The sequence below is a fragment of the Corylus avellana genome, chromosome ca1 (assembly GCF_901000735.1).
Source record: "Corylus avellana chromosome ca1, CavTom2PMs-1.0".
Classification (NCBI taxonomy): Eukaryota; Viridiplantae; Streptophyta; class Magnoliopsida; order Fagales; family Betulaceae; genus Corylus; species Corylus avellana.
Genome location: NC_081541.1, coordinates 27,112,725 through 27,140,433, shown reverse-complemented (window position 1 = coordinate 27,140,433; position 27,709 = coordinate 27,112,725). Strand labels below are relative to the sequence as shown.

At 37.8% G+C, this 27,709-nt stretch overlaps 2 protein-coding genes across 2 annotated transcripts; one reads left to right on the top strand and one right to left on the bottom strand.

Moving 5' to 3' along the window:
- Nucleotides 1-561: 561 nt before the first annotated feature.
- On the top strand, nt 562-21,489 carry LOC132171891 (autophagy-related protein 2). Its single transcript, XM_059583306.1, has 15 exons — nt 562-988; nt 4,991-6,099; nt 6,643-6,791; nt 7,932-8,095; nt 8,215-11,466; nt 11,564-11,676; nt 12,119-12,305; nt 12,755-12,868; nt 13,034-13,141; nt 13,241-13,373; nt 19,089-19,291; nt 20,346-20,542; nt 20,652-20,726; nt 20,836-20,938; nt 21,057-21,489. Coding segments are annotated over exons 1-14 (6,009 nt in total). The 5' UTR covers nt 562-784; the 3' UTR covers nt 20,837-20,938; nt 21,057-21,489.
- A 1,315-nt stretch (nt 21,490-22,804) lies between these two features.
- LOC132168448 (uncharacterized) lies at nt 22,805-23,786 on the bottom strand. The gene is made up of 2 exons (XM_059579435.1): nt 23,298-23,786; nt 22,805-22,837 (listed from the first exon to the last, which is right to left on the bottom strand). Exons 1-2 carry the CDS (start codon nt 23,784-23,786, stop codon nt 22,805-22,807), a joined length of 522 nt encoding a protein of 173 aa, XP_059435418.1.
- Between the last annotated feature and the right edge of the window lie 3,923 nt (nt 23,787-27,709).

Here is a 27,709-nt window from a genome sequence, read left to right as displayed (position 1 = left end):
TTTTTAACCGCCTTCAAAAGTGCTATCCCAAGGCCCATGGGAGTGGTATGACCACCCCTAGTAGGCCAAAGAAAAAAAAAAATTTAAGATTTACTTTTTGAGGTGACCGAACTATTCTCAAGGCCATGCCACCCTATTTTGTTTAAAGGGGATAGCTTTTGAATTTATTTATTTATTTTTTAAATTAGTTATATATTTTTTAAAATTTTTAACTTGACACATCGCCACATGTCAATTTTTTATTGGGGTGACGTAGATTTTCGTTAATTTTATGGATACATTTTAAATGGAAGTACTATTTTCGTTTTTGGTGAAAAAAATAAAAATTTGTTAAACTAGTAAACTACATGTACTAAAAACATGTTTAACCCAAGTATAAAATAGTGGTAACACCTAAAATCGCCATAACAAAATATTTCCAATCAGTGCGCAACAGTTGGCCAGCCGTGAGTGACTGTAGATCGTTACCGTTAAAAATATTCCGTTAGATTACTTTATTTTCTTAATCATTTCTCATTCCCCTTCTTTTTACTGAATATAAAATGTGATAAAATTCCCCGGTACAAACTCACACGGAAACCCAAGCAGACCAACTTCAATCCAATTCCATCTCCTACGCAAACAAAAACATCCCCCCGCTTTTTCTTTCTGTTTTGCTGGATGGAGGTTTCCTTTCAATCGAGAGCAACGAAGACGACGACGACGACTGTCCCAATTCGCCAATCCCTAAAACCCTGATTTTCACGCGAGCCATAGAATCCCCGAATTCGGAAATCCAACAAAGATGTTCTCGTGGAATTTTGCCAAGTCGGCGGAGGCGCTGTTCCCAAAGTGGGCCGTCAAGAAGCTGTGCAAGTTCGTGTTGAAGAAGAAATTGGGGCATTTCATATTGGGGGATATCGACCTCGAACAGCTTGACGTGCAGCTCACTGAGGGCACGATTCAGCTCAGCGATCTCGCGCTTAATGTCGATTATCTCAATGAGAAGGTGCGCGTGGTTCTCTCTCTCTTTAAAGAAAAATTTAATAATAATTAGCATTGGAATGAAAGATTTTGCTTTTGTTTTTGTTTTTGTTTTGGGTTAATAGAAAGATTGAGAAATTTGTGTTATTTAGGCTAAGGAGGCTTTTCTGTTCTTTGAGACGGGGCTTAATATTAGCACTTCAATTTTGTTTCACAATGTTGAATTGATGGGTTATTATGGGTTTTAGGATAGTGGGTTTAAAGAATTTGTAACATTGTATACTAGTTTGGAGGATTTAGTGTGCGGTTATGTATTTGTTATAGCAAAGGCTCGGGTTCATGCTGTAAGTTGAAAGATTTTCCTGAGGATGCGTGAAGTTTTATATTTCATTTACGTAATGTAAAATTTTTGTTCAACTTCATTGGATCCGTACTGTTAGAATTTTTTGAATTTTATTTTTGGTAGTTTTTTCATGAACCAAGAACGTAGAGAACGTGAAGGCGGTCCTGATGATCACTGAAGAACACCCGATGCTTGTCTTCACAGGGTTACCTAAAAGAGTATGCAGAAACAAGTAGTGCATGCTTGCCTTAGGGTGGGGGGACTAGCATTTGATCTTGTAAAATTCTGGGTCGATTAGAAATGGAAGGATCTGAAAGAAAAAAAAACCTCTGTCCATTTCATATGGAGAAGTATTGAATGTGACATTATATGGTTTTATTGAAATACCTAGTCTAAAGAAAGTAGATTTTTATTTTACTTTATAAGTGGTTGAGATATCATTAAAAGTGTAAGGTGTTTCCATGTACACAAGAAGCATACAAGAGAAAACACCTAGCTAAAATGAGAAAAAAGAACAAGAAAAACATGATAACTAACTACTGAAAGAGAAACAAAAGCAGTTATTCAAAGATACAAAGTATAAAAAAATAAATTATTAATCTCCTCCAAAGTCTTCTCGGTTCTTAAAACTTCTATCATTTATTTTGCTCCATAAACACGATATCAGACACGAGGGTACCATCTTCTACACAACAACATTTTGAGCGCTACCAGCAGTCCACCAACACACATATAAGTCAACTACTCGTCTAGGGATAACTCAAGACAGCCTAAATTGACTAAAGAAAACATCTCATAAGGCCCCCGCAGTCTCACAACAGAAAAGAAGATGATCCATGAACTCCCAATTCCTTTTACACATAAAACACCTATCAACCACGATGGTATGCTGTTTTCTTAGATTGTCCATGGTAAGGATCTTATCTAGGGCCGTCGACCAAGCAAAAAGGCCACAATCAAAGGAACCTTAGTCTGCCAAACGCTCTTTCAAGGGAAATGAGAGCCATCATTGCAAACCAAGGCACTGTAGAATGATCTAATAGAGAACAAACCTCTTTTGGAGGGAACCCACCAAAGTTGTCTTCACTCCTATCTTACTCTAGCTGAATACAACACCCTGAAGAATGAGGCAAAGACATCCACCTTCCAATCATGAGCCACTCTAACAAAGCTTATATTCCATTGATTGGAGCCACCCGAAATCTCCAAGTGAGTCGCAACAGAAGCATCATTTGCACAAGCCATATAAATATGGAAAGGCTTCCTTAAAGGCCATATCCCAACACCACGAATAATGCCAGAAGCTAAGCTTGGAGCCATCTCCCACCTCAAATTTAGTATGTCTATAGAACTTTCCCCAATCCCTCATAATATTCTTCCATAATCACAATCCATATGTCCCAAGAGGCTCATTAAAACACCACCCACCCTATGATCTACCAAATTTATAGTCCACCACAACTCTCCACCAAGCCTCTCTCTTATGCACATAGTGCCAAAGTCATTTCCCTAAGAGAGCATGATTAAACAACATCAATTTTCGGACCCCCAACCCTCCCTCCGAGACTGAACAAATTTTGGACTAGCTTACTAGGTGATATTTGAACTCTTTGCCAAACCCACCCCATAAGAAGTCATGTTGAAGCTTCTCAATACGGTTAGCAACACCCGCATGGAGAGAAAAGAGGGACATGAAGTACGTAGGTAAATTGGAAAGTGTACTCTTAATAAGGGTGGCCGTACAAAAAAAAAAAAAAAAAATAAGGGTGGCCGTACAACCCTTAGACAAATGTATCATTTTCCATCTAACCAACTGATGCTCAACCTTCTCAATAACATCGTTCCAAATAGACTTGGCCTTTTGGGAGGCCCCCAATGGAAAACCAAGATACTTCAAAGGCAAAGGGAAAACCCCACAACCCATAATCCTAGCCAACCCATCCACATCAGCAACATTACCCATATGGGCCAATTATGACTTAGCCAAATTGACTTTCAAGCCAAAGACAGCTTAAAAAGCACCATAGATGATGAAGATGATCTGGGTCAGCCCCACTAAAAATCAAAGTATCATCCGTAACCAAAAGGTGAGAGATATTAAACCTTGTTCCTACAGAAAAGCCCGATAACAATCCCCCATTCACTATAGAGGAAATCATCTTACCCAAGGTCTCTATCACAATGACAAATAGCAGAGGAGACAGAGGATCTCCTTGTTTCAAGCCACGGGAGCTACTAAAAAAACCGGTGGGAGTGTCATTAACCAAAATCGAGACCCGCATTGTGGAATCACAATGAGCAATCCGAGAACACCACTTCCCCCCTAAAACCACACCTTCTCAACATGTACATCATAAAATCCCAATTAACATAATCATAGGCTTTTTCTAAGTCTAGCTTAGAAAGAACACTTGGCTCCCCAGATTTTAAATTGGACGATCCATTAATCCAATTTGGGGAAGAAACGAACTCTTTCCATTTTTTTAGGGCTGTCACCCTTAACTTCTTTAGGGGCTTGGAGCAGAGCATGAAAGTCATTGCGTTAACGAACAAGCGATGAATGTGCGCGCTAGCATGAAAACCATTGCGCGACTTAGAAATAGTCTTATCCAACACCATCCTTAGCCTGTTTGCTAAAATCTTAGCAATAATTTTGTAAATACCTCTCACAAGACTACTCAGACGAAAATCTTTGGGATCAGCAACTCCTGGAATCTTCGGAATGAAGGCAATAAAAGTAGCATTAAGGCTTCTTTCAAACTTACTTTAGTATCAAATTCACAAAAAACCTTCATAATGTCTTCTTTTAACACATCCCAACAAGCTTAGAAGAACACCATTGAGTAGCCATCAGGCCCCACGCCCTATCATCATTCATAGCTTTCACTACCTCCAACACCTCCCTTTCCTCAAATTTTCTCTCCAACTAATTAGCCTTAGCCTCACCCATAGAATCATAGGAATGGCAATCCAACAAGACCGCCAACTAAATTGCTCGGTATACAACTTTTTATAAAATTGAACAATGGAGTTCTTCCTCCTATTGGAGTTGACCACTTTATGAAAAAAATTCTGTGTACTTAGCACCCTCCCTTAACCACAAAGCCCTAGATTTTTGCCTCCAACTCACCTCCTCCATGAGAGTGAATCTCCCTAACTCGCTTACTACTTCTTCCTTCTTCCTTCTCTCCTCGTCACTTAATGTCCTCTCTTCTTCAATGGTATCAACAGCACATACCTCTTCCAAAAGGATCTTGTTCTTTCTCCCTACATCGCCAAACACCTCTTCATTCCATCTCCTTAAATCAACTTTCAAAGCCTTGAGCTTGCTGGCCACAACAAAGCTCGCCTTGGAAGTGATAAGAATCTCACCACTGTTTCACCCTATCCACTAAGCAGAAAATATTAATGAATATCACTAATCTTACATGCACACTTGCATAAATATATCTAACGATAAGATTCCCAATAATCATTAACCGACTTTGAGGTCTGTATTGTCTTTTGTAGATAAGGGGAAATCACTATGTAGAACTGTGACTAGAGAAGTTGAGGTTTCTAGTAATTCAACGTCTAGAGGGGTTGCTAAGACCATTTTTGTTCATTGCTTTCTTATTTTGACTCTTAAATGGTTTTTCTTGTCATTATATTGTTTTCTTATGGACATGTTCTTTTTCCCCCCAGCTTGGTGCAGCAGCATCGGTGTTTATAAAAGAAGGATCCCTTGGCTCTTTACTAGTTAAAATGCCTTGGAAGGCTGAAGGTTGTCTGGTTGAGGTAGATGAACTTGAACTTGTGCTTGCTCCCTGTTTGAGGAATAATTCACCAGCCGGAGATGAAACTTGTAGTTCAGTTCAGGATGGTAATGATGGTCTTCATTCTGACTTAAGAAAGCTTGAACATGACTTGGTGGATGATGCTGCAAAATCTAATTCTGGGGATGTTCATGAAGGTGTTAAGACAATAGCAAAGATGGTCAAAGGGTTGCTTACAAGTTTCCATGTTAAGATAAAAAAGTTAATTGTTGCATTTGATCCATATTTGGAGAAGGATGAAAAGAATACGGGGAGTCACATGACCCTAGTGCTTCGAATTTTAGAAACAGAGTGTGGGACTTCTGTTTCTGAAGATGCCAAGTCAAATGCCAGGGCAAGAGTTGAGAGCTTTCTTGGAATAAGTCAATTGACAAACTTTGTAAAGTTTCAAGAAGTGACACTTGAGCTTCTTCAAATTGATGATGATGACAAAAAAACAAGCTTTCCATGTGTATCTGAAACAAGTGTTAGTGAATATCTTTCAGGGCAGTGTCCCACAAATATTACCACTCCAGTTGTGACAGGGAAAAGAGGTGGATTTTCTGGGAGTTTAAAATTAAGTATACCTTGGAAGAATGGGTCCTTAGACATTCGCAAAGTAGATGCAGATGTTCATATTGATCCTGTAGAATTTAGACTTCAGCCCAGTACAATAAAGTGGCTCTTGCTTTCATGGGAAACTTTGAAGAATCTGGACAAGGATGGTGAGAGTCATATGTGTTACAAGTCAATGGATTCTTCTAATACTAATCCAGCATCCTACTGCCATTCATCAACGCCAGTTTCTACTGCAAACGTTACCAACAAGGTGATACCAAGTTGTGGCGGTTTTTCTATGGACAACTCAACTTCGGCCCTGCAAGAATCAGTCACTGAAACTCTGCTACCCGGGTCATGTTTAATCTCAGATTGGGTGCCATATTCTGTCCATAAAAATCAGAACGATGTTATTGAAGGAGAGCTTGATTTTGGGGCAAGGTTAGTAATCTTCTTGTGATATCAATGCTTTTATTACTGCTACGTTAGAGGGAAACTACTGTTGGCACTCCCATCAGAGACTTTTGATTTTGATTTCTGTTTTATTTTTTGCAAATGATATTGGGTCTTACTAAACTGCTCCCCTGTCTCCAACCAAAAAAAAAAAAGGAAAGAAAGGAAAGCAAAAGTGATGAGTTTGGGATTGCATTTAAACCTTATAGATTCTCTCTTCCAAAACATTTAGAGTTTCTATTTCATGGATTTTATTCATTATTTTCAACCTATTAATTGTAGCTTTGGAACTTGTTAAAAGCATAATAAGTTTGCAATAAGGGTCATTCTTTCTTTATACCTACATTTTCAGATATTATCTTTTCTAGTAATGCCAAGTATTGGACATATGTAAATCACAACTGAATGTTACAGAGACTCTAATTTGTTTCGCGCCTATATTTCCTAGTTCTTTCCTTTATTGGTCATCAAGTATCATTGTTTCAAAGAATGCTAATGCCTCTAGTATTTTATTTTGTTGCCTATGTGCAGTGTCGATGAATTTTTTGAATGTTTTGATGGAATGAGAAGTTCCCAATCAGCATTAGCAAGCAGTGGGATGTGGAACTTGACATGTTCTGTTTTCAGTGCAATTACTGCTGCATCCAGCCTTGCTTCTGGTTCTTTGCATATTCCATCTGGTATGTGCACTTCTCCCCACCACTGTGCCAAATTAGTTTATGCACTGTGTATTAATCTTTTGCATGAAAGTTGTCACATAATATTTTGTTAGTGTTGGTTCTCATATAATATCTACAAGATTTGCTTTCATATTAGTACACAGATTGCATTTTTGACTTGCATATAACTTATGCTACATTTTGACCCCTAGCACTGTGTTTACTTTGCTTGTAAATGGTATTTGGTGCCTGGTTGACACCTTGGTGAGGCCAGGATGAATTCGACTTGTGCAAAACCATATATACAGAGCAGGGTCCGTTGATATTATTTTTTAGCCTCAAAAGGAGAAACTTGAAAGAAAGGAACTAGGGGGGTGTTTGGCAAATGGGATGGCCTAAACACAGTAGTTGATGTAGATTGATGTGAAAAAAAGTAAGAATGTTTGGTATAAAAAAAATGAAAAAGTGGTATGGAAAAGTGAAAAAGTTTTGTTTTGTAGTGATTTTTTTATTTGAATAATAATAAAAAGTGAATGATTTGATATTATAAGTGAAAAAGTTAGAATGTTTTGATGTTGATTTTTTTGGGAAATGGTGATAAAGAGTGTTTGGGCCAACCCCATCCCCATTACCAAACAAAGCCTAGAGAAATAGGTCTTTGTCTGAACAGTGTTTGGGAAATAGGTCTTTGTCTAAACTTGAAACCTTGGTGAGGCCAGGATGAATTCGACTTGTGCAAAACCATATATACAGAGCAGGGTCCATTGATATTATTTTTTAGCCTCAAAAGGAGAAACTTGAAAGAAAGGAACTATAGAAATAGGTCTTTGTCTAAACAGTATTTGGGAAATTGGTCTTTGGGAACCACCATTTTCAGTTTCCATCTCAGCGTTTGTTTTTGTTTCCATTTCATTTTGTGGTATAAGTGCAGTTTCTGGCCTGCAGATGAAAGGGGAGGGGGTGGGGGAATTTTCTAGAGTGCCATTGCCATTGTTGGTGCACTTATTAGTTCAATCTTTTGGGAATGATGGTTTCTTATAGATTATCATTCAAAGATTTGTTATATGATAGTTTTTTATTCCAATTAAGTTAAAATTGCTTCTAGACATTTGTAAGTGTAAATTTGATTGGTTTTTTTTCCTCTTTGATGATTGATTACAGAACAACAGCATGTTGAAACCAGTGTGAAAGCAACTTTTGCTGAAATTTCTGTCGTGCTTTCCTTCCATGATGAAGACCAAAAGCATTTATGCGATCCTGAGGTTGATCAGGTTAATGTTCATTATCTGGGTGCAGAATGCAGTGGCATTGTTCTTCTTTTGCAGGTAATAAATGGGCTTTGAGAATTTTTAATTTCATTTTGTGTTTTACTTTTGTGCTCTACACTAGTTGTTTGGCATGATATCCCTCTACACTCACTCGAAAAGTTTGATAAGGTGTGCAGGTATGTCCTCAAGAAATGAAGTTTGAAGGAATGGTGGATTGTATTGAAGTTTCTGATTACTTCAGCAGCGACAAAAATGCCATGAACTTTGGGTTGAAGAGGTGTACCGATGATGATAACAGTCAAATTCATTTGATTCATCAACTGCAAGCTGAAGTTCAAGGTTCTCTGCCTCCGTTCACCTCTCCTGCTGAAGATCCTTATTCAAATGAGATAAATGGTTTAGTTGCTGCAGATTTTCCTTTTGGAAGTAAGGATGGTGTTGTCAAAGTTACATTGCTTAAAAGTTCAGGCGTCACTCATTGCCAATTTTCTGTGAGTTCAAGTTCGTCAGATGGCAGTTTTATGGGGCCAACAACATTTTCATTGAAATTGTCACCTTTTCTTTTGTGGGTGAACTTCCCTCTGATAAATACATTATTGAATCTATCATTGGAAGTGGTAAAATATGTTGAGATGAACAGCAAAAAGAATGAATTTCCACCTGAGGTCTTCAAATGGAAGCAAGTATCATCTCATGGGGATGTTAGAAAAGGTTCTGCTTCTGGCGTGACAACCTTGTCTTCAAGAGAAAGGTTGTGTGGTAATATATTAATCCCCAATGCTAGAGTGATACTATGTTTCTCTTTTGAAAATGGAAAGGATAATAGGGGTTACTCTTCCTGGGATCAGTTTATTGTTCTTGATCTTTCATCACCACTGACTGTGGACAAGGGAGCAAATAAAGAGACCAATCCAATATCAGATGCAAGTCTACAGAAAAAACATTCTTCAACGGCCACAAGTTCTTTGCATTTGAATGTTGGTGATCTTGAAATTTACTTGGTCTCTTCTGCAAGTAAAGACGAGGTTGGAATTAATTCCTGTAACATGCAGAATCAGAAATTTTCTTCTCAGAACATTCTGTCTATCACAAATAAAACAGGTTGTCTTTCTGTCATCAGTATGCTTTGGCAGGAGGGTCATGTGACTGGTCCTTGGATAGCAAGGAGGGCAAAGTTCTTAGCTACATCAGAGGAATCAAGGAGTAGATATAAATTTGTGGGAAAGGGTTTTGAGTTTGCTTCTGCGTCTACTGTGAAAGATCTGGAAGATTTAAATTCTCAAACTCGACAAGAGATGATTCTGAGCTCTGTATTCTTCTTGCATGTTCATTTATCTCCTGTTACAATTAGTCTTGGCAGTTCTCAGTACAAAGACTTACATGGTCTTTTAAACCAGGTGATAAATGGATTGGCATGCATGGATTCTGATACTGCCAATTCTAGGGTCGGATCTTCTGTGTCTCAAACATCAGTTCTTGTGGACTGCGATTCTGTAGAAATATTAATTAGCCCAGATGCAAAGGAGAATATTGGAGGTTCAATGCAGAGTGAACTTCCTGGATCATGGTGTGGCCTGAAACTGAAAATTCGGAAGTTTGAATTGCTGTCAGTCTCAAATATTGGAGGTATTAGGGGTGCCAATTTTTTTTGGCTAGCCCATGGAGAAGGCAAATTGTGGGGTTCTATCCATGGGGTTCCTGATCAAGAGTTTCTTCTAATCTCATGTAGCAATTCTACCATGAAGCGTGGTGATGGAGGAGGTTCCAATGCATTGTCAACTAGATTGGCTGGTTCTGATATTGTATACCTGTGGGAGCCAGAGAGTGTTCATGCTTTTACAACTGTAAATGTCAGATGTGGCACACTCGTTGCTGTAGGTGGTCGCTTGGATTGGTTAGATGCAATATCCTCCTTTTTCAGTTTACCCTCTACCGAGATTGAGCAAGCAGGTGACAATAGTATGCAGAAGGGGGATTTTAATGCATCAAGTGGATCTTCTTTTTTTCTTAACTTGGTTGATATTGGATTGAGTTATGAGCCCTACTTAAAGAATTTGGGGGCTGGGAGTGAAGTTCTTGATTCGAATTCTCATTCTTCTAGTGCCAAAGAACAAAAATTTGTGGGTGAGCAATATGTTGCTTGTCTTCTAGCTGCATCTTCTTTAAATCTATCAAATTCAACTGTGGCAAAATCAATTGACAATGAATGCAAAATTAGAGTGCAAGATCTTGGGCTTCTGCTTTGTACAGTGTCAGGGCCTGAGAATATTGGTGGCACTTACAGTGTGGAACATCTTCATGAGGTTGGCTATGTTAGAGTTGCTCGGGAGGCACTCATTGAAGTTATCTTGAGAACTAACTGTAAGAACGGTCTCCTCTGGGAGGTGGAATGTTCTAAATCTCACATTTATTTGGAGACTTGTCATGACACCACATCCGGACTGATTCGTTTGGCTGCTCAACTCCAGCAATTGTTTGCTCCTGATGTGGAGGAATCGGTTGCGCACTTGCAGGCTAGGTGGAACAATGTTCAGAGGGCACAAGAGAGGAACGATATCAATGATGAAGCCAAAATCTTCAGTGGTGATTCCATGCCATCAACTTCTCAAGTGCATGCTGCAAGTGAAGATACAAATAGTGAACCTGGATTGGTTGGATTGATGGATGAGATATGTGAGGATGCATTTCACTTCGATAACAATCATACGAACCAATTCGATTCTTGTGAGCCTCGCATTTGTGTTTCACTTGATGAAAGCCTTCTAGGAGATGCACATAGCTTAAATATTGAAAACCCTGAAATTTTATCTCATGATTTGTCCTTCAATGGGTCGGTACCTGTAGTGGGATTGGATAGTAGTCAAACCTCATTTTTAGAAGAAGATTACTTTCCTGAGTTTATAGAAGGCTATTGTTTATCTGAGTTGCGCTCTTTGTCTGAATTGTCTATAAGCAGACAATCTTTGCATGAGATACCTAAATGCAAATCCACGAATGTGGGGAATGGGGATCTTGGAAAAGGAAATAATGGATGGTATGGGGATGCCTTTTTAAGAATTGTAGAAAACCACATTTCAGAAGCAAGTGAACAAAGTAGTGTGAAACGACTTATGGCAGGCAAGCGTCCTTTTATTGACAATACAAGACATGATGATATTGGAAAGGTTACAGGGCGTGTACTTTTAAAGGACATTAATATCAAATGGAGAATGTATGCTGGTTCTGACTGGCATGATTCTAAAGAGAACGGTGAGGGTTCTAATAATTATCGTGGGAGGGATAAAACTGTATGTCTGGAGCTTTCATTATTAGGGATGGAATTACAATACGACGTTTTCCCAGCTGGTGGAGTATGTGTATCTAAGCTTTCTCTTTCAGTTCAAGATTTTCATCTTTACGATATGAGCCGGAATGCACCATGGAAACTGGTAATGTTGAAATTATTGTGTTTTTTTATACGAGTATCTATACCGCTTGTCTTTTTTGAACACGGTCTGAAGGTTTCTTTACTTTTTGAATTGGAAGGTGCTAGGATATTATCACTCAAAAGATCACCCTAGGGAATCCTCCTCAAAAGCATTGAAACTGGACTTAGAAGCTGTCAGACCAGATCCTCTAATCCCTCTCGAGGAGTATCGGTATGTCCTCTGTTTTATTTGAATTCTTCTTTACTTTCTCGTAGAATGCTATTATATGTTCTATTCTATCTTAAAAGTTTCATTTTTTAGTTGAAGTTTTGTACTAGGCTTACATGTGAGTGTATGCAAGAACCGCCTCTTGCATATATATATTAGGTTTTGCATAAAAGCTTTCAAAACCAATCCACGCTCATATGTATGGTATAATGATAGCAACAATGTCTTTGCTTCTCCCCTCATATGTATACCTTAATACTCTTTTCTACCTCATGTTAGGTTTGCTAACTGGTATTGAAGTTCTGTCATTAATAATGCTCAGACTTCCCCACCCCCCCCCCTCTTTAATGTTTAATTATAAATGTAGATGGAGATGGAGTGGTTTACAGTGGTTATCACAATGCTTGTAGTTATGATTGCTGGTTCTTGTCGTTTTTCCTTTCAGGTTACGCATTGCTTTCCTTCCCATTCTATTGCATCTTCATCAGTCCCAACTTGATTTTCTCATCAACTTTTTTGGGGCAAAGAGCTCATCAGTTGACCAGTCTCCTGCTTGTTATCAAGATTCGGATGCTTCAAAATTGTTGCAGGACCAGAGAATTGCAAATGAGGCATTGCTTCCTTACTTTCAGGCAAGTTGTTTTGATTATAACTTATTTATCTATGCTAGATATTTCTGTATTGTCTCTTTTTTTTTGGCCGCCAGTGTGCCTTTGGTTTTTGTCTATTATGAGTTGTGTCCATACTCTTTATGTGGAAGATATTTTTGTGATTAGTTAGATTAATGTAAAGTGTAACAAAAGCTGTACAGAATAAAAATTAATTTAGTCATGTAGTTCCTATTTATACAGGAGAAATGGCAGTGCCCCCCTCTTCTATTGGCTGTCTTTGCTCAGTTCTTGTTTGTCTAAATTGTCAGATTATGTTGCTTTTCAATAGTTATGATAGTCAACTTTGCAATTCGAGTAAAACTAGGACTCCTTATTATGCTGGATAACTCATATTTCGTTTCTTCATCGAGTGTATTTGTTTTTGGTGATAGCCAAAGTCCATGTACTGAATGTACTAAATTTTGTTTCAGAAATTTGATATATGGCCCATTCTTGTTCGGGTTGACTACAGTCCCCGCAATGTTGATCTCGCAGCTCTAAGAAGCGGGAAGTATGTAGAACTTGTAAATCTTGTCCCCTGGAAGGTAAATTTTGCAGTCTTGGTTATAATTTTGAAAGTAGTCATCAGGGTTTGATTCCTCTTGGGTGTGTGAGTAAATTTAGCAAGCCAAAAAAAAAAAGTAGCTGAAGCTTGTGAATAAGAGATGTGTGAATGGAATGTCTGATCACACTTAACTAAATTGAAGCAGGGGGTTGAGCTACAGCTGAAGCATGTCCATGCTGTTGGCATCTATGGCTGGGGCAGTGTTTGTGAAACAATTATAGGGGATTGGTTGGAAGATATTTCACAAAACCAGGTTAAGCATTCATTGTAATGATTGGGAATATAACAATTCTGTTGGCCATTTCTTAACTATTGTGTGTCAAAAGTAAATTATTATATTTCTACAATGTAGGTCCATAAAATATTGCGAGGCCTTCCTACTATCCGATCATTGGTTGCTGTTGGTTCCGGTGCTGCGAAGCTGGTTTCTATGCCAGTTGAGAACTACAGGAAGGATCGGAGAGTACTCAAGGGAATGCAAAGAGGTAAACAAAAATTTATGAATGCCCTAACCATAAAATCTTGGTTCCTTCATCATGGAATCCCAAACACCTACTGATTTTTGGATATTTTGGGATTTGATTATTAGTTGGTTAACATTGGCAGTAGAAATAAAATATTTTTTCTCCTGATGGAAGAGGTGTCAATTGTACTGAATACCTCTCAATGTGAGGGTTGCTAGTATTATATAGAAATTATCTAGGTAATTACAGACTGTATCTCAGTGATTACAACAATCTAGGGAAACAAATAAGGTAACTAAAATCTACCTATTAATTACAATATACTATAGCTATAATACAAGAACATGCCATAACTAGAAAGACTAATTATGGCTAAATATATATGGACCGTATCTAATTGACATCCCCCCTCAAATTGATGCTGGTCGATCAAGAAGCATCAATTTGCCCACAAGAAACTGATGACGTTGTCGTGTCATAGCCTTCGTGAAGACGTCAGCTATCTGGAGATCAGTGGAAACATGAGGAAGAGAGATAACACGAGTGTCCAAGGCTTCCCTAATAGAATGGCAGTCTACCTCAATATGCTTCGTACGTTCATGGTAAACAGGATTAGCAACTATTTGAATGGCACTAGTATTATCAGCATGAAGAGGAGTAGAATCAGTTTGAGAAAAACCAAGCTCAGCCAAAAGCCCACGAAGCCAGACAATCTCAAAACAAGCAGCAGACATTGCCCGGTATTCGGATTCAGTAGATGATTTAGAAACACGAGCTTGCTTCTTACTCTTCCAAGAAATCAAAGAAGCACCAAGAAACATGCACCAACCCGTGATAGACCGCCAAGTGTCAGGACATCCTGCCCAATCCGCATCACTATAAGCAACAAGGCGAAGAGGAGAGCCAGTTGGAAAGAACAAACCACGGCCAGAAGAGCCTCGAAGATATCGAATGATACGCCGAACAGCAGCTAAATGAAGATGGCGGGGAGTTTGCATAAACTGGCTAACCTGCTGGACAGCGAAGGAAATATCAGGCCGAGTAATAGTCAAATAATTCAAGCTGCCTACCAACTGTCGGAACACAGTAGGATCAGAGAGAAGATCACCCTCCTCACGTCGATATTTCACATTAACCTCCATAGGAGTATCCACCGAAGAAGAATCCTGAAGACCAGCTAGGCTAATCAAGTCCTGGGTATATTTGTGTTGATTCAAGAATATACCGGAAGAATCAGTGTGCACCTCCAACCCCAGAAAATACGTAAGAGGACCAAGGTCTTTCATATGAAAAGAGTCTTAAAGATTCCGCTTGAGATGTGCAATCAAACTGGAGTCAGTGCCCGTAATGACAATATCATCCACATACACAAGTAAAAGAACGAGACCAGTCGGAGTCTTGCAAAGGAACAAAGAAGAATCATATTGGCTTTGGACAAAGGACAAGCGAAGCAGAGTAGACCTGAATTTTTCAAACCATGCCCGGGGAGCCTGTTTTAAGCCATAGAGAGACCGCTTCAACTTACACACAGCGGCAGATGGAGAAGAAAACAACCCCGGAGGAGGAGTCATGTAAATATCTTCTTTGAGATCACCATGAAGAAAAGCATTTTTGACATCCATCTGGTGAAGTGGCCAGCCTTGGGAGGCAGCAATAGAAATAATTGTACGCACTGTAGTCATCTTCGCGACCAGAGCAAATGTCTCCTCATAGTCCACCCCATATTCTTGCCTGTTCCCAAGAGCAACTAATCGAGCCTTATACCGATCCAGAGTCCCATCAGAGCGAAGCTTAATCGAGTAAACCCATTTACAACCAATGGCGTTAACATGAGAGGGGCAAGGAACCATGTCCCATGTATGATTGTCCTGGAGAGCCCGAAGTTCCTCATCCATCGCTTTCCGCCAACATTCATATTTAACAGCCTCGGAAAAACATGTAGGGATGGAAATAGAAGATAAAGTAGCAGTAAAGGAAGTGTGGGGAAAACCATACCTATCAGGAGGACGTGATACCCTAGCAGATCGTCGAAGACCAGACTCATGAACTGTCTCAGATGGCAAGTCAATCGGAGGAGTTGTCGGAACAGTTTCAGATAAAGGGTTAGTCTCGGGAAGGGGCCTGACCTGTTATTTGAAGTGCTACTGATCTGAGTCAAACTTTGTAGTGAAGTCAACAAAGCCTTTTTCTAAGACTTGTTGGCAATGAGAGTCCTTTGCTGCTATTCAGCTTTATCTGTATAATTGTTTCAGCTGAATCATGACAGATTATTCTTCTTTTGAGTTTTTCTTCTTTTTTTATTTTTGTGGGGGGGGTTGGGTGGTTGGGGGTGGGGAGAGAGAGGGAGAGGGACTACAGCACATCACCAATTCCACTGAATGCTTCTATCGGTAAAGATTGTGTGTATGGCTATGTTCAGATGCTTTGAAGGCTGTAGTAAGTGGTGAAATGCTTCAAAGAGTTGAAAATAAGCATAAATCAGAGATTCCAATTGTGGGAGGGATTTGGTTCAAACTTTGTCCTACTTGAGTCAACAAAGCCTTTTTCTAAGACTTGTTGGTAAAGAGATTCTTTTGCTGCTGAATCTATGAGGGAAAAGTTATGAACGTTCTCCGTTTCCTACTAAGCTAAAAGCTCTGGACAGTCTCTTTTGGGAGGGAGGGAGATGGCCACCTGGTTTTCTAAGAATGTATATGTTTTTTTTTTCCTTTAGACTCTGGAGAACATGCTTTAGTTATTGTTTATCCGACTTTTCTGTCTGCTGTCCAAACATTTTTCAGTATCATACTAAGCCAAAAGCTATGAAAAATTTTCTTTTCATCTGCAGTGAATCACCATTACTGAAGCTACGGTAACTTCTGTTATTATAGTTGTCTTGCTTCCATTGCTCACCTAGGCATTGCTTCCAGGAGCTTGGAAGCTCATAGGTGAAGCACTGGCCATGGTATGCTCTGGTACTGTTTAACTATATGCAAAGCAGTAGCCATTGTGATGCCTAAGTGATACTTTGATTCACTACGTGATGTTAATGATATCAGTAGACACCATTTCTCATCTTAATAACACTCTGGTCTGCATGCACATTATTTTTATGATATAGGATTTCCATGATGCACGTCTCTATGTTACATTCAAGTGTTAATGGTTGCTTTAGTTATCTGATATGATGTTTGATTTGAGAGATAAGATTAGACAACAAGACGATTCTAGGTTTGTTCTTAATTGTTTATAGGAGTATGGTTGAGGGTTGCTTGTTTACGTTGTAGATTTTTTTTTTCATAAATAACTCATTTCATTGATAAGCGTAGATGCAACCCTAGTACACATACGTATACAAAGAAATCTTCTTGTAAATGCTAAAAGAACAAAAATCCACAAAATCAGAGAAGTTAGAAAAATGAGAAATATTATAAGCCCCTATCCAACAAAAAATTGATTTAACTTAGATGTTCTTGAGCTCTTCCTTCATCCTCACGATCTTCAAGACATCTTGCATTCCGCTCTCCCCATATGCTCCACATTAAGCACAATGGGGCTATCCTCCACATATATAGAATTGAACAACTACCCTCTCCAACAATCTAACTACTATCTCACCCTTGTAGACATAATCCATTGGACTCCAAAGAGGGTAAAGATCACACTCCATAATTCTCCTGCCACTTTGCAGTGGATAAAAAGATGATCAATAGATACCCCGATTACACATGCAATATCATTCTACCACTATTACTCTTCTCTTTCTCATATTATCTAAGTTCAAAATCTTACCAAGCATTGTCCACACAAAAAAAAACTCACTCTCAAAGGGACTTTAACTTTCCAAATACTCCTCCAAGGAAAAGAACCCTCGAAAGTAGATAGGTTGAAAAAAAAGACCTCACCTCAAACTTCTTCATCTTTGAAGGAATCTACCGAATGCAATCCTCGCCACCTTGTCTCCATATGAGGGAATATAACACCAAAAAATGCAAGCACCAAAGCTGCCTCCCAATCTTGTACAACTCTTACAAAAGATAAATTCCACTGAATAACACCATTGGAAACCTGCATCCTGTCCATAACCCACGCCTCCTTACAACGAGCAATACTAAATAATTCCATTAAAGCTTCCTTCAATGGGTGATCCCTACACCAAATATCATGCCAAAACTGAATTTTAGACCTATCTCCCACTTCATATATGATCAATCTCGAGAAAGCTCCCCACCTCCTCCTAATATGTTTCCACACTCCAACACCAAATGGCCTCACTACCTCCTTAGAACACCAACCACCGCTCAAACTATCATATTTTGCTTCCACAACAAAACGCCATCATGCCTCCCTTTCCGTAGCATACCGCCATAACTATTTACCCAACAAGGCTTGATTAAACTTAGTCAAGTTTCGAACCCCCAAACCACCATATTGCATAGGAGAACAAATCGTCGACCATTTAACTAGGTGGAATTAAACTCCTCTTTGATACCGCCCCATAAAAAATCTCTCAATTCTATTTGCCACACTCAAAAGGAATGGGAAACAAAGACAAATAATATGTGGGTAAATTGGACAAAGTACTTTTGATCAATGTCAACCTCCCTTCGATAAAGAAAGCTTCTTCCGACCTGCCAACCACCTTTCCATTTTTTTCTAAATACCATTCCATTGAGAAATTGACTTGTATGGTGCCCGCAATGGAAGTCCCTAATATTTCATTGGTAACAGAGCCACCCTACTCCCCTTTTTTTTTTCTTTTTTTTTTTTCAAACTGTCTACCTCATCTACCTCTCCAATAGGAATGATTTTTGACTTCAGAAAATTATTCTTCAACCCCGAGACTGCTTTAAAACATAAAAAAGACATCTCAAATTCTGAAGACGTTCACTATTAGCCTCTCAAAAAAGATCAAGGTGTCATCTGCGAACAACAAGTGCAACATGACCATTCCTGCAGCATTTCTCGAGCCCACTGTAAAGCTATCTACAAGACCCCTATCCACTATGGCCGACATCATCCTACTCAGAGCCTCCATAACCACTACAAAAACAAAGGTGATAACAAATTCCTTTGTCTTAAACCCCAAGTACTACTGAAGAATCCAGATTGGGCTCCCTTTATTAAAATTGAAAATTGAACCATAGAAATACAAAGGCTATCCATGCTCTCCATTTCTCCCCAAAGCCACTTTTTTCTAACCAAGTACAACAAGAACTCCCAATTCACATGAGATACAATTTGCATAATAACCCCATTACCCCTAATCTGAGTCAACTATCAATACCCTCATTTGCAATCAAAACCGAATCCAGAAATTGTCTCCCCTTAATAAATGCATTCTAAGAATTTGATATGATCTTCTCCAACGCCTGTTTCAGTCTGTTCGCTAGAACCTTAGATATTATTTTCTACACAGCACCAGATTGAGCATTACGCTGTGGCTATCCTGATTTTCTTTTTCTTTTGGTGGCTAGATATCAAGTTCTGTTTTGATCACTGAAAAAACATGTGTCCATTTTGCAATTATTTGGATGAAATCAATTCTAATCACCATCTTTGATGTTATACTTCCCTTTTGTATGCTCGTATGAATTATTGATCAATTGTTTATTTTTTATGATTGCAGTGTAACTCAACTCAAATTCCACCAAACCTTAATAGCACGAATTGTTGATACTCTTGATATTTGAAGGGTAATAATAAATAACTCTTGATAATGACACAAGTATATACATTTTTTTTTTTTTTGCTCAGGTACAGTTGCATTTCTTAGAAGCATTTCACTTGAAGCTGTTGGACTTGGGGTACATTTGGCAGCAGGGGCTCATGACATTTTACTCCAAGCTGAGTATATTCTTACCAGCATTCCTCCTTCTGTATCCTGGGCTGGACAAAGTAAAATAAAGACAAATGTAAGGTCTGATCAGCCAAAAGATGCCCAGCAGGGACTGCAACGGGTAAAATTTCCATGTCTGTCTTGTTAATCACTCCTTGAGTAGCTTGTAATACTAAAATTGTATTATGTTTGTACATTTAAAAGATATAGTAAATGTGTGTATGCTTGTGCATGTAAACATGTGGAAACTCATGTCTCTTATAAACTTGTCCTTACAAACCTTGATCATCGATCTGCACATTTCAACATTAATTCGGAGGAATAGGTTTCAAGGAAGAGACTCCTAGTTGCTGCAATTAGCATTAGGAGCACATCAAGTTACTTGTGGGATTTCAAGGGCAGTTTTTTCCTAATATTATTTCAATGGACTTATTGTAAATCTTTTTAAAGCAATTAAGTGCAACAGAATAAATGTCCTGTACCCAGAGATCTTAGTCGTCAATGCAATATATCAAAGATTTGTCTTTGTCAAGAGCTGGCTAGAGGTGTTAGATTTACTGTACAAGGTGTATTATCGTGACATAATTGGAGTTTCAGATGAAGATATTGCACTTTAAAATTCAATTACGTTGTTTAATTTCCCTTTTCCTTTTTTTTTTTTTTTTTTGGGGGGGAAATGTGACTTTATTTGTTGCTTATTCCAAGCGTTGTATATACTTGTTTTCCTTTCCGTGTCTTCCACAGTCAATTTACCTCAAGTTAATTATTTTACTAGCCTTAAGTTGAATGTATAGGTCGTCCTGTCTGAAATTTGTAAGTGATAACCATCCTTTCTGGATCAAGCTTGAGAATTATCTTGATTTTGAGAGCTATAACTTTCAATATAATATCAAGGTACTTCATTCTCATGCAATCCTCTCCCCTTCCCACAAAAAGTTGCTTTTGATGGATCAGAGTCATGTAGGCAGATCTTGACCTCTTACACACTAGGGCTTCATTAATACATTTTAAGGGAATTCATTCTTATTATCTGAGAGTTATTCTTCATTTATTAAAAGCATTTTTGGATGTTGAAATCATGTTACTGATGGATGATGATAAGTAGTTATCAGTTTGGAAAAAGATGTGTACTGTGCTTTCTTTAGAGATGGTTCTAATGTTCTTGAGTTACACAGGCTTATGAAAGCCTTAGTGATGGCTTAGGAAAATCTGCTTCTGCCTTGGTTCGGACTCCCTTGAAAAATTACCAGCGTGGAGCTGGTGCCGGATCTGTTTTGGCATCTGCTATTCGTGCAGTTCCTGGTGCTGCTATAGCTCCAGCTTCTGCTTGTGCAAGTGCTGTACATTATACTCTTCTTGGCTTCAGAAATAGGTTGGTTACTATTTTGAAGTTATTTAATTTGTTCTGACATTTGTTTCTCAGTATACTTGCTTTTAAATGTCTACAACCTAAAATTAACTGATGTGATTCATGCGTGCAGCCTGGATCCTGAGCGTAAGAAAGAGTCCATGGAGAAATATTCTGGTCCCACTCAGTCACGGAAACAAGATGAATGGTGCTGCTATTATTTCTATTATAGGATTACAACATATATGTTCACTTGGCTTCTGTAATTTATTTCTTGCTTATAATAACCACAGTATTTCTTCTTTAAATTATTGCAGAGGGTATATATCTTGACTGATCTAGTAAAAAACTAATGCTTTCCCATCCATAAAAGGGTGGTAAAGAGCTCTCTTTGTAGCTGTGAAGGTGCCCGTGTATCATGTAAGTTAGATTCTTTCAGAATTCCTTTCATTTTTTCTTGTTTGTCAGCTGAACTGCTTGCATATAACCACTGGCATAGTACACCATTTTCTACCTGATTCTCAGAGCTGTTATGCAGGGTTTATTGGATGCTGGTGTACAGTTAAGGAAACTACCAATTAGATTCTTTCCCGTCAGGATAAGACAAGACGGTAATTTTGTAGAAACTGTAAATATCCAATGGTTCTTATAGCTTTTTATCCACCCCAAGAAGCCCTTGTAATTATAGTGATCAAATAGGCATATTCAGTTACACGTTGTTATTCTTTTAAAGCCTCAATTATGCTGAAAGCTGCTTTTATTGTACATAGTTCAGCAAATCTTGTTTTCCTATCTAGAGAGGTTTGATCATTATTTACATCTATTATTACAAATACCTTGTGAAAATACCATTGATAGCGCAGTGTTGCTCAAACTCCCCCTCTCCCCCCTTTCTCTCGTTTGTTTTAATTTTATTTAGAAGTGTTTCTGGATAATGTAATTGGTAAATCGAAGGTTTTCTTTATTCTTTATTCTCTTTTTGAGTGGTATGTCTCCGTGTATACATTCTAGAATTATTTATGAATGTCAACAGGATCAGCCAAGTACCAACCAGCCTCTAGTGTGGTATATATGTCTCCCACTTTAATTGGAAGAGACATGCTATTCCTCCACTCCATTGCCCATTCATCTTTTTTTCAAATTCACCGTTGGATCCGTAGGACCCACAAATTTAGTGGTAAATTTGGAAAAAAAAAAAAATGGATGGAGATGGAAAAATAGTATTTCTCTAATTGAAAAGGGTGGGTGAACTCCAGGGGTTGGCTCAAGTAGTAAGAGCTTTGGTCTTTGTGGTAGTTCATCAGGTCCAAGGTTCGAATCCCCTTGGGAATTCTCTTGGGTGTAAACAATTCTTTGGGGCCAGCCTGCCAACAAAGTCAGAGTATTACCCAATTCGTGTGGAGGGGATGCTTTACACGGGTTTGAGGTTTACGTAACAGGGGTGGGTATACAAAGTGGCCTTGTCTTGGAAGGGTTTGTAGAAAGTTGGTGAGTTCGGAATTCAACTCGTTTGAATCTAACCCCATTGGTAACTTAGTTACTCACTACCTATATATGTATAAGAGCTTGGAGGGAGATCTTTCATATCTTTGAAGATCCACCCAAAGATTTTAGCCTTATAAAAAGAAAACTGATTATTGAATCTCCCTTCACGTTGGTTAACCGTATATTATATATATATTCATTGATGAGAGATGCTAGATTTTATGTATGATTTGCCAATGGCCGCTTGAATTATCAGCTCATGTGATTGCAATTATATATTGAAATGATATGCAATATAGCTGGGGATTATACAAATGGAACAACTCAATTGCAGGCTTCTAATTTACCCATTTCTCAGAATTTTCCAAAAGCAAAAGCAATTGACAGAAGGTTTCATCTCACGCAGCTTCGGAAGGAGGTGAGGAAGGGGGACTGGATCTCAGTTCCCAGGCTTGTAAGCATCAAGAAAATTACACAGAAAAAATGAATAAGAAATAAATAGACAGATTACATTAATGAATACTGCTTAATACACACCTTCAAGTTCTCAACAGCAAACATTTTGTACAGAACAAAAACAGCCTACCCTTCTTTTTTCCTATGGGAATAAAGGAGAGGAGGGGGTTATTTTAGTCAAAATGGAAAGATAATACCAAGAGTTAGAAGCATAAAAAAAAAAAAAAAAAAAAAAAAAAAGGTTAAATCCAATCTTAACATACAGTAGGGAACCCACTCTTTGTACAATAGCTTCAAAATTAGCTCCCCTAGATCGATCCCTTTGAAAATTGTCACTGCTACTTCTTAACCCTCCTTCATGGCCTCAAAAACTAGTTCCTGTAACAAACAAATCAGTTTATCATCAGATTTAATTGTAATCAAAACAGAAATATATTCGCTTACCCTAATTCTCTTATAAATATGAATTATTTGAATTGTAAATATCATCAAGCAATAAGAGTGAAAATGTAACCCTATTAGACTCTTTCCTAGTAGTGGACGTAGGTATCTAACACTGAACCACCCCAAAATTCTCCCGTCTATATTCTTTTATTTCAATTTTAATTATTATAAGTTTTTTCATGGTATCAAATCCTTATTCTTGTTTTCTTCATTTTCCCGGCTGTGCCTCCCTTTTGGGATTTTTCACCGCTGTTCGATAACATTTTGCCTCGGGATTCTTGTCTTCCAAGAATCCGATCTACAAAACGCCTATAATATATTCTAACAATAATGGTGTATATATATATAAACTCAATCTCCATTAATTCCAGTAATGTATTTTCAGCTTAATTACCTGTGTTTTCTTGCTAACAAAGAGCTCCTCATGAACCAATGAAGGCATCTTCTCTTCGACTACAGTTTCCAGCACCTCATGATGATGATGATGATCACTTTTATCATATTTTTTACCCTTTTTGAGGCCCAGCCGCTCTCTCCACCGGCTTGAATTCTTCCTTGGAAACACCTCCTCATAATCATCATCAACAGAGAGCAATTCATCTCTTAGAGTCATCTTTCTTTGCTGGTTGGTGCTGCAACCATTCTTTACAGGCAACAGCATGCCCTGAAAGAACACCTCATCTGCAGATATCATGGTGTAGTTTTCTGCACAGAATTCGAATTCTGAGGAAACTGGAGCTTCTCTGTAGATGTTTTCATGCTTGGTTGGCTGCTGAATATCTGCAAAGTCATTGGAGAAGGAGATTCTTGGGTCTACAGAGGAACTAGTCCAAAGACTTTGCTGCTGCTCTGTGTTGAACATGTTTGTGCATGGCATCGACATATTTCTTCTGACCAAACACCCACATTGCATATACCTTTTTAACATAGAATCCACATGCAGATGTCTTTATTTTTTTTGGATTATGGTTTGTTTTATGTGTGTGTTTGGTAGACATGTTCATGTTACTTAGATTTGTCAGTTTGTGATTAATTTAACAGTCATGCCACTATGCCAGTAAGACAAGTTTTAGCCGAACACTTTGACTAATTTGTTGCTTTTTCAGTACTTTTGATTAGAATAACCATTGATTATGAAGCTTCCATGTTCATGCCAACTTGGATGGGAGAAAAGCTCGCCTTCCCCAGATCTCTCCTCAAACTACTCCATAGATTTCTTGTAAGCTAATTGTAAAAAGATGGTTATGTGTGTTTTCTATCTTTTGTTTTTGTTGAGGTGCAACAATGTCACTCTGCTCACTTGGACAGCTCTTATAACATGCATTGTAGGATGCGATTTCAAATGCCGTAAAAGGATTTGGCTTCTCTCACTGAACACTAATTGATTTTTAGATGAGATGGTCAAATGCTCGATCCAACTGTTTTCTTTTCTCTTCTCAAGACAAATACATTAACAAACAACACGAAACACTTTCTAAAATATAAAAACTATTTTTCACATTTGTGTCACATTAAAACTGTTAGAATCTTTAGTCACTACAACAAAAAAAAAAAAAAAAAAACAAATGTTAGGGACGCTCTGGAATGGGGTCGTTTTAACAAAAAAATGACCCCACCAATGGTCATTTTAATAGTAAAACGACCCCTCTCAGAAGGAGGAGTTGTTTGAACAATGTTGCACTGCTCAAACAACTCCTTCTGAGAGGAGTCGTTTAAACAATGAAACGACTTCTCTCAAAGGAGTCGTTTCAATAGTAGATGCGCGTCACTGAAAAAATCAGTCACTATACTTAAGGACATTTGTAAAATGTCACTATTCGAACGTCCTTAATTAAATAGAGAGGTTTTTTGGGCTTAAAATGTCACATTCCACATGTCACTATTTTGCCTAATTTTTTTAGTGAGTATTCTCTATATTAGGCGTTTATTGTAGGCCTATTCTCTTCCTTATTTAGTCTAGAATTTTCTTGTTCACAACTTTTACTCCCACTATAAAAATCACTCATTGTAATACTGTTTTGATTATACTTCAATATTCAAGATGTAGCCCTAACGGTCTTCATCATTCTCCTTCTTTCTCTGCTTTCGCTCTTTCTCTTATATTCTATTATATATATTTATACAAAAACACATTTAAAAATAAATAAATAAATAAAAATAAAATAAAAAAACACCCCCAAAACACACTCTTGATGACATGTTAATGCAAAACAAACTGAACAAAGAAGGATTTTACTTTTCTGAATCCCTCACTATTTTCTAATTAGCTCATGGCCCTACTTTTGTGAGCCATGTTTTTACAACCATAAAGACAAATCATCCCACAAAAGCCAGCAAAGAAAGAAGAGAGAGTATGGGTTGTTAATAACTGAAAGGCAAATTAGGTTGTAGGGAATCCAATTAAGATGGCTTGCATGTGATCCTTTATAGACTACTAGGGCAACTGTTTAGTCAATATTTTTTCTTTTCTCTAAGCTTGTGAAGTGTTAATCTAGAAAGCAACAAATTCAACTTCTCTCAAATCTTGCCCACCCAACAAGGCAAATCACAAGCTCACCCCCACTTTGAATTGCTATGAAGAATATTCTTTTGTTGGAGTATGTATATATATATTGAGCTTCACATGGTTTATCCTCATCCAGACTGGAGTTTCCTTATGACTTTTAAAATGGGTTTCTCATTTTGAAGACTTTGTGGGGAATTTTAGAAAAGGGTAAAGACAATGTACCAATCCAAAAGTGTTGCCCTTTTGGTCTCCCATCTTGTTAGCAAAACTTGTCTTTAGTGCCCTCATTTTTTAGCTGCTTTATTAACCATATTAAACAAGAGTGAAGGCTCATTTTACAATGTCAGATCAGGAGGAAATCTCGACTTTTTCTTGTCTTGGTTATCACGTTCCAACCATGCTCTAAGAGGGATTCTCCGCAATCTCCGTCTTATATATATATATAGAGAGAGAGAGAGAGAGAGAGAGAGAGACTGTGTTTTGACAAGCTACCCCAGCCTGTTTGCCTTTTTTTTTTTTTTTAATGAAAATGATAATATCATTTTTGTTATTTATTTGAGGAAAAAACTCAGAGGTCTTAGATTTAAAATCTTTGTAAACTTGGACTCGGGTGTTAAATTAGCCAATGAAAATTTACATTTAAAACACAAAATTCAAAAAAATCATAGAGGAGTTCTAGAAGACTACGCTTTTTTAAAATTCGTTTTTATACCTTGAGGTCTCATTAAGCTTATAAATTATTCTTTCTAAGTTGGTCTCCTAATATAAATAACATTTGATCTTATCTTTGTTGAGGGTATATGTTTTTTTTTTTTAGTCAATCTACTTATTGGCACAATGGCATTCGATGGACATGGGCAACTCAAATTGGGCCATACTTTAGGCCGAAAGTGTCAAAAAAAAAGCCCATAAAATCTCCATCCATCAATAATTCTCATATTTTGCTGCTCATATCCTATTTGATTAGGGCTCATCGCTTTCTATTCTATTTTATTGCCCACAATTAGTGAGTCTACATCAGCCTATTTTAGGGCTTTCTATTCCATTTGGGCCCAGTGAAGCTCCACCCAAAGGGCCCAACCAAAGTGAAAACTTACAGCCTAATCCAACCGAGGGAGACCAAGGCATCTCTCCTTCACATAGGTTGCATCCAAACAGAAAATTTTTGTAAGAATCCACTTGTTCATGTCTTAAATTTCAGCTTTCGGCTAATATTTATTCGACCATAAACCAAGCCCATGAGTTAATCATCATCGTCTCATGTACTTTCAACCATTAATGCACCCTTTTTTTTTGGGGGGAGGTGGTGTGGGGAGGGGAGAACTAAATCTCTTCCTCGGCAACTTGCATATTTGGGGAACCAAGACGAAACCCAAACAAACTTTTCCTTTTGAGCAAATGTCTCATTTCTCACATACCCACCTAATTGCACACTACCTACGATAAAAATGTGGTGTCACACATCACCATTTTCCTTCTTTTCTACCGCTAGAATGAGGTCCGCTCTCTTATATAAGGAGGATCAACCCGAGCCTTAAAACAACACAACAAAATAAAACAAAACCATCAAAAACAAAAAGTATCCTACTCCTTTGAATTATCCTTAGAAACTCTATTTCCTCCTCTTATTCGGAATGACACTTTCCTACTTTATAAGGAGGATTAGTCCAAACCTCCAAGCAGACATAGAAAGAGGAAGATAGAGGGAGTTTCTCATCTCATCTATATTTTACCTAGATGTTTTCTAACCCAAGGAAAATCTAGAAAACAAACTTCTTAAGCAAAGCTTGGTGGCAAGCTCATCTAGCCACAAACAACACCCTATTTTTCCCGTCATACATGACTCAACATTTTTCAAAGGTTCAACCATCGTTAATTTGAGGTTATGCCATTCAGAGCTACAATACAACACTTTCACATCCTCATTCTCTTAATCACTCCATCATTTCTCCACTTTAAGTGATTATTTCGATTAATGTTGCAATTATTCTCATATTGTTGATGTTAGAGTTATTATTATTGATTGTTATTGTTACTATAAAGTTGTCACTGTCACTATTGAAGTTGTCATTATTATTACTGCTGAAGTTGTTATTGTTGCTCTTGAAGCTATCATTATTGTTACGTCCGAAGTAGTTATTATTGGTACGACTGAAGTTATACTAATCTTTATTGTTGGAATTACAATCACTTTAATACTAGAGTCATAATTACCATTATGGTAGTAATTAAACATAATAACTATTAATTGCATTCACGTGAGCTTTTTTGTTTTATGAGATTTTGAGCTTCAGTCTTTT